Consider the following 8,141-nt stretch of genomic DNA (forward strand, 5'->3'; position numbering starts at 1 on the left):
GTCACAGTCATGGTCAAGTCAAAAGCTTGACAAATGTAAATACATTTTGTCAAGCTCTTTGCCAACCAGCTCAGGGGTCATGACCCCCTGGATCCGCCGTTGTTAGTAGTATATCTTCGATACCGAATATCGTATTTACTATACTAATATTATTTTGTACATTATTATTGATAAAGAAAATATCTTATATCGAATAAGCTGTGATTTGAGATTCATTATTCGACTAGTATTAGTAAATCACAAATAATAATTAAAAAATTGTGTTTGCAACATCTCCGGGAGGTACCCCGAAGGTTTTGAAACCCTAGAATTACTAGAGAAAAAATCTTATAATATAATGAGAAAGGTTATGATGTTAATATTGGCACAAATTCAACGCTTGTATGGATTTTATTTCACATGTGACTTGATAAAACCTCTATTTCGTAGGGATTATGTTTTATTGTCCTTAGTAGTCAGAAGGGCCTATACGCATTATGCGGGTAACCAGAACGATGTTAACTGGCATTTGACCAAAAACACTAGTTGTAACACTCGGTTACATCTTGTTTTTTAAGGGTTTTTATAAGATTTTTTCAGATTGCTGTTAGTTATGCTGTAAATCGTATGTTTTCTCCATCTGACCGCATCATGCGTACGCGGCCTAAGGTCTGTTCCTCTTGAATAGTTCCGTAACAGAGCTTTCTTTAATTCTCTTCGTATTATTTGCATTTCGGTGGTGCTTTATAGAAGCGACGGTGTTTCTTTTCGTTAGGTGGCGCGCGAGTTGTCGCAGTCGATGTTTTCCTCACCTAGAGCATTATTTACTGTAAATTCACTATTTTAAAAAACTACTTGGACCCCTTAAAAAAACCAGTACCTCCCGGATAATGCTCGAAAATTGTAATATTACTAAATACTGTAAATATGCTATAAATTGACCATAAATATATAAGTTTGTAATATGTTGATATAAAAAAAACATTTTCGAAGTTCGGACGTTTAAGGGCCTGTCCCACCAAATTCTAAATTGACAGATAACAATCCAACGTGTAAAATATGTGTATCAGAATTTGTTACCTTATGACAGTGACGTCATTAGCTTTCTGAAACTCTATCAGCCAGTGGTGGGACAGGCCTTTGGAATAACTTTTCCAATGTCTATCGTAAGTATAAAATAATAACACCCACGTATAAACTACTGACAGTTAGAGGGATATTTCCTGATGTATTTGGAGAAACTTTTCGATGAATAATATCATTTCTTACCTGTTCTAGGCGTTTTCTTTCACACCTGAAATTGAAAAAAGATATATATATTAGAACTTTTTATAAAAAATTGATTTCAACTTAAATAATAGTATATGTTCACAATGGTAGAGCCCGCTTTAACATCTTCGCACTGCAGGGTCGGCTCGCCCCCAGTAATACCACGACCACACAGAAGACAGTCGTCAAGTGGAAGCAATTGCGCGTTTCGTCTGATGAGTGTGGTGCCGGAGACCTAATTTAAGTCCCTTTCCCTTTCCCTTTCCAACCTTTTCTTAAGAGGAAAGGATAGGAAGGAAAAGTGGATTTGACGGTGGAGGAGACGCATAGGAAGGGGAAATGTACTAGGTAAATTAAGGAAAGGCAGCGCATCTGCAATTCCGGATGTCTAAGAGCAGCGGTCGCTTTCCATTTTGGCAGATTTAGGCGGCCGCTTGCTTGTTTGCCACCTTATTGTAAAAAAAAAAATTATCCCCCAAGTTTAATAGCGTAAAAACATATAGCGTGTCGTAAGTGTAGGGCCTTTTATTACAGAAAGAATTATTCAAAAATATGCTGACATTTTACGCCACAAAGTAGTGTGTTTACGCTTGTATGTAATAGATATGTAATGTATGTAATAGATGTTCGTGGAGCACGATAAATCGTGGTAGCTTATAAATAAATGATTTCCCATGGAGCATATTTAAATAGTGGACTTCCACTAGCGGAACAATATTACAAGAGAAACAATTACTACAACAAAGGTCTACAATGGGCTACCGTTTGTCAACTTTTACTATACAATGTTACTTTACGTAGAATCATATGTAAATTATGCATTCAATATTGTATGCACGTTACTGCATAACACATAAATAATCGCACGTTACTAGAACAAGCTTTTTATATATTCACTAGCTGTTGACCATGACTATGTCCATGCAATATTAAGAAAAAACCCTATAATATGCCCGTGTATGTCAACTACCCGTCAGTGAAAGTCTTGGCAAAATAAGTCCAAACGCGGCTTGCGAACAGACAGACAACAAAAATGTTTAAAAGTCGATTTTCGTTTTCAGCAACGCATATACGTCATATTCCCGAAATCTGGAGTTTTCTTTTGATTATTCAACACACAAACACTTCAATTTTATTATATGTATGTAAAGATTAGAAACTTATTTTACAATATGTACAATTGGGGAAATTGGTGGTGTTCTAGAAGTGTGTATAAGAATGAACCCTTATTGTTAATATTGTATTGTTACTTGAACATAGTAACCCATAACTACCTTTTAATTATAATGTGAATGTATGTTTAATGGGATTATTCCCAACCGTCACCCCGCTCTGACTTCAAGTGGAGACAAATGAAAACAAAAAGCTTCATCTGTCCAGTCTTTTGCGGCGAGACGGTTGGAACTTATTTTATTTCACAACGGTTCTATCTGTCACCTTATTGATGATGGTGGTCCTAAAAGGTGGGACGGATGAAACATTTCCTTCTCACGTGGGGACAGAGCGGTGTGACGGTTGGGAACAATCCGTATAATAGCACCAAGCTGTGTCAACGCAATTATATCAAAATGTAATTTGGTCATAAAGGGAGTGATGACTGAGATGACGTATGATAGAGTTATGTGGAGGACAAAAACCTGTTGCGCCGACCCTACGGGAGTAGGATAAGGAGATGATGATGATGATGATGCTGAAAAAAGAAGTCATACTTATCAACGAGGGCGGGCTGCAGCAGCGTGCGGTGCAGTGCTCTCATTTGTGTGAGCGGCACGCGGTGCCCGGAGATGCGGGCGTGCGCTTCGCAAGGCGAGTATAGCGGAGTCAGAGCAAAGCCTGGCTCATCCCGCGCCACCATACGAGGGGTGGATCGCAACGCACATATACCTGTACCATACGGTACTTTGTAACACCTTATATGCTAGATTAAAAAAGCCTATCATCAACAGCTTGTCTTTGTCCCTAGGAAGGGTCAGAACAGTATGCTCTTCCATAAACCGCTGTCATATATAATTCACAGCCTTCGTAAAAATTTGGGAAAAATCTATAGACCTTATCTTTTGTATCCCTCCAATTCTTGTCTATTCCATTCTCATTTCTATTACAAGTAGGATATAGACCTAAACTGCTGAACGGATCTCGATGAAATATGACAGAACTAGAATAGTCTGGTAGAACACATAGGTTGCTATGTTTTTTAATTCCTCGCGAACGGAGTCACGGGCAAAAGCTAGTTGAGCCATTAAAATACCTAGCGAGAATTTAAACTCTTTTATTTCAGTATATTTTCTTACTATATAAATTTTAATAAATATCGGTAACAAAGGTGACCACTCTTTATAATGACTTATTAAAGGTTTATCAAAAACAATAGTATATAAAGGGGAGGGGGGGGGGCTTGATTATTGGTAATCGGTTCACACTCACCAGTGATGAAGATATCTTCTAGATGGAAGTATGTGGTGGTGAGCACGGAGGCGTACAGAACGCGCGCGGTATCCGCCGACAGCGCGTAGCCCGAGCCCGACAGGTAGCGCGGGTAGACACGCCCCGGGTACATGTACCGCGGACTGTACCTGTTCATAATGTCACTACCCTATATCTTTACCCTAGCTTACCTAGCCGTAAGCCACACGATAAGGTAATCGGAGTTTTATATTAATAACGGTTTCCCAATATTGGCAAATCCTTCAGGTCAAACTGGATGTACAATCAGGGAATCTCGCGGTGTACCATACTACAGTCATTTCAACGGGATATACACAGTGCACTTTGACAGTGGTAGTGCCCGCTTTAATATCTGAGCACTGCAGGGCCGGCACGACCACACAGAAGACAGGCGTCAAATGGAAGCAATTCCGTGTACAGTCTGATGAGTGTGGTGCCGGAGGCCTAATTTTGGTCCTTTTCTCTTTATCACGCTTTTCTTATAAGGAGATGATGGGAAGAGGAAGTGGATTTGATGGTGTAGGAGATGCATAGGAAGGGGAAATATCCTCTTTATGTGCGACTCCTCCTCTGTCGGATAAGGGTAGGCAACGCATCTGCAATTGTGGATGTCTATGGGCAGCGGTCGCTTCGCCATTTTGGCGGATACACCTATTTATTAAGTCGAGTTTATTTCATTATAAGATACAAGGCATCTGAAAACGGGACACCGCGGATTTCCCTGATATTACTTTTTTAATAGATTCATTAAAAAAATGTTAATCTACTAAAAGATTGGGTGAGTTTGTTGGTGTAGTGGTCACTTACCACTTGCTATTGATATCCTGTACCGGTCTAGCGCCGCATATAAGTCCGCCTATTAGCATGTACTCCTTGCTGTTCTTTTGGGCGCTTTCGTCAAACTTCTTAGCACGGGATCGCAGATGCGAGACCAGATTGGGCATATTTATATACGTATCGTCATCCGCCTTCATTATGTAACGGACTGGAACCAGTTTTATTCAGTTTGATTACTTCTAAATGTACAAAACGTATACGATGTGATTTCTACCACTACGAACCAACGCTGGTATCTATTTTGGGATGAACTTTGTGAATTTAACAGGAATAAACTTAACCAACAAAACAAATGTACTGTACAAATTCTTCTACTTTCTATTTTTATTCTGAACACTATGAATTATAATTGTTTTAAATATTTCATAGAACAAGAGCCTCATTTAATTAATCCTTGGACCTTGGTTCTTGGATATCTCAAATTTATTTCGACATCTTATTTAGCTTTAGAAACTACTAGCTGTTTCCGTGCGACTTCATCCGCATGAAATTATGAAAATTTTAGTTAATTGTTCTATTTTATTGTCAAATTATCAATTACAAATGTCAAAATTATATGACATGATGTCAACCTTGCTTCCTTGATGTTGGCACCAACTTATGGTCACTCTCCCACATTAGGGTTTTTATCCAAAAATATTTACCCCTAAGTTTAATGACGTTAAAATATATAGCCTAAAGTGTGATGTAAGTGTAGGGCTTTTTATTAAAAAGGTATTCAAAAATATGCTGTGATTGCTGACATCTTAGGCAACAAAGAAGTGTGTGTTTACGCTTTATTATAATAGTACAGATTACTTACCACTATCATTGCAATTGTGATTAAACCACTTTAACATCATAATAGACTTTAAAGTTAAATTATTATAAGAATCGATAAAACCCTCTTGAATTACATCCCCGTATTTAGCAACTTCTGCATCAATCTTCTCTTGTACTTCTGTATTATTATCACTCTGCGGTAATCCTAATAGAAAAACTAATTTAAAATCAGGGTCACTAATACTATCGTTTTCCAACTCTGGATTATATTTAGGAAACGTCTTTATATGTTTCAATAAAGACATAATTCTTCCTAAATCAGGAGATTCTTCGTAACCTCTCGGTGGTATTTCCATTATATTCTTCTCGTAATCATCATAAACATAATTATCTTCTTGATCACCTAAAACTCTATTCATATCGAATTCTGGCAACATTTTATCGTCATCTTCTTCGAAACGTTTCTCATCAACAATTTCTGTTGCTTTAGCAATATTACTTTGCACAGCTTTAACTAATTCCGGTAACAATTGTCCAAAACCGGATATATCTCTTTGTGTTCTATCTAAATTAGTACTTATATTACCATCTGTTGCATCTACCTCTAGACTTGAATTGTAATTTTTGTACTTTTCTTTTACCGCATATGATATTTTAGATAAAGTTAGATAACTCTTGTAATTCCCCCATGTTTCTCTTATAACGACTCTTTTATGGAAGTTGGATGTTGCAGAACATACGAATATTAAAAGTAATAGTTTCTTCTTTTCTTTACTATTTTTATTACAGACATCCTTTGGTTCGTGTATCGTTGTAACATTGTTTGGTTGTACATATATTTTTGTATCTCTATTTGTGTTTATTGTCCAACCAGCTACTGCGGCTGTAAAGTAAAATCTTAGGTAGAGCGTTGACCACCAGAAACTATCGCACAACTGTTTAGTTTAGCTTATTGGAGGTACAATACTCAGTTTTTAGTTGTGCAACTAAATAGTTGAATTGGCGAAACAATCGACAATCACCAGTTGTGTGATAGTTTAAATAAAGGTGTGGACCCGCCCTTGTATTTCTTTAAAAGGAAACATTAACAAGAACAATATAGATCGCATTCTGTAGAAGGTATTGGAGAAGACAGTCGAACATTGGCAGATCTGATAATGAGAATACATTTTTATTTTAAAAATCACTTTTAATTTACTAGCATTTTTTAATAATTTGTCAGATACTGGGAATCGAATTCACGACCACTAGATTGATAAACCTTACCGCAAACTATTGTTGCTGCCTCATAAAAGTTGTTAGTTTTACATATCTCGTTACCGCGATAATAAAGTCAAAGTTTAAAATTCACCGGTCAAATGACCTTTGGACATCAATTCATTTATGATTATTGTTCAGTTGTTAATTTAATTTTTACATTCATGTTATGTTCATTGTACAATTGACGCAAATCACAAATAAATTTACATATTTGATAAACGATTTTTTACATCAGTAAAATATGGAAATTACAAAAAAAGAAATGCCACCTAAAAGTTCCTATCGTAAGAAGCATGCAGCATACGAACGGAATACACATGAGAGTAACTATCATACCTAGTACTACTAATGGACTAGATGGCTAGTAATCTAGCACGTGTATTCCCGCCCTAATTTGTGACTTACGTTTCAGCACCTGGTCATTGGCCCTATGGTATACAGGTATGTACAGCAGCACACAGAAGAGTATCATCGCTGTACTGAAGAGGAAGAATTTCGCCAGCACACTGAACGTGGACCTCCTCTCCCGTTCCTCCGTCTTGCCCTCGCGTATGTATGACGATAACCGACGATATTTCTCATTCCTGTACACAAGTGGTATATTTAACAATAATTTTAATAATTGCTAACATTTGGAGAAAGCCCTCTTTGGTGTTACTAGTCTAAATTTCTTCAACTTATGATCTGTGTGAACTTATAATTTCTACAATCTTCATGCAGCCCCGGTTGTCCATAGATGTAGACTGTGCCGGCGTTAGGGCGAAGTTGGGCGACCGCCCAGGGTGCTGGACAGATAGAGGGCGCCAAAATCATAGAACACAGTATCTGATACTGTGTTCATAGGTCATATGTATGCCGTAGTCTACTCAAAGCATGGTAATATGATAACGTAGAAATCGCCCAGGGCGTCAGTACACTACCAGGCGGTCCTGGGCGACTCTGGGAATCAACTAAATTTAACTGAACGTGTATAAAAAGTACTCGTATAGGAATTGTTATTAATATCATAAGGTCAAGGTCACGATCATGACCCCGCGATATGCGAATCAATTACAATAAACCATTCATTACGGACACACGTTTGTTATATTTTATACTAGCTTTCGCCCGCGACTCCATCCGCGTGGATTTAAAAAAAAGGTGAGTGTCTATGTGTTCTTCCAGGCTATCCTCTACATCTATACCAAATTTCATCGAAATCCGTGCAGCAGTTTAGGCTACAAACTCTAACAAACATCCATCTAAACTTTCGCATTTATAATATTAGTATGATTAGTATGATAGCCTCTTGTATTGATATTTAGAAAGAGTAAAGATGCCGAAGCGAACACAATTTCAGTAGATAACTAGATTTGGTTTCAGCTTAACAATTAGCTTTACAACACGAAATAAAAACAGCAAGTGTCTCCATTTCAGGAGACGGGTATCAAGAGAACCAAATCTTACTAATATTATAAATACGAAAAGATGGATGGATAGATAGATGGATGGATGGATGTTTGTTAGATTTTGAAGCCTAAACGGTTGAACGGATTTCGATGAAATTTGGCATAGACGTAGAAGATAGTCTGGAAGAACACATAGGCTAC

General features: G+C 37.5%; 1 protein-coding gene across 3 annotated transcripts in view; it reads right to left on the minus strand.

The window, feature by feature from the left end:
• LOC106101369 overlaps nucleotides 1-8,141 on the minus strand; it is a 23,853-nt gene that overhangs the window by 1,789 nt on the left and 13,923 nt on the right. For 2 of the 3 annotated variants that reach the window (XM_013280571.1, XM_013280569.1), the window contains exons 3-9: nucleotides 6,958-7,136; nucleotides 5,333-6,175; nucleotides 4,501-4,678; nucleotides 3,673-3,821; nucleotides 2,958-3,132; nucleotides 1,249-1,273; nucleotides 7-791 (exon numbers count right to left, since the gene is read on the minus strand). In XM_013280571.1, the coding sequence (XP_013136025.1) occupies nucleotides 702-791; nucleotides 1,249-1,273; nucleotides 2,958-3,132; nucleotides 3,673-3,821; nucleotides 4,501-4,678; nucleotides 5,333-6,175; nucleotides 6,958-7,136 (1,639 nt within the window). In that variant the 3' untranslated portion in view covers nucleotides 7-701. Of the gene's footprint in view, nucleotides 1-6; nucleotides 792-1,248; nucleotides 1,274-2,957; nucleotides 3,133-3,672; nucleotides 3,822-4,500; nucleotides 4,679-5,332; nucleotides 6,176-6,957; nucleotides 7,137-8,141 lie in introns of those variants that run through there. The other variant, XM_013280570.1, reaches the window with a different exon arrangement.

Source organism: Papilio polytes, unplaced genomic scaffold, assembly GCF_000836215.1.
Source record: "Papilio polytes unplaced genomic scaffold, Ppol_1.0 DF823991.1, whole genome shotgun sequence".
In the NCBI taxonomy this organism is placed as follows: Eukaryota; Metazoa; Arthropoda; class Insecta; order Lepidoptera; family Papilionidae; genus Papilio; species Papilio polytes.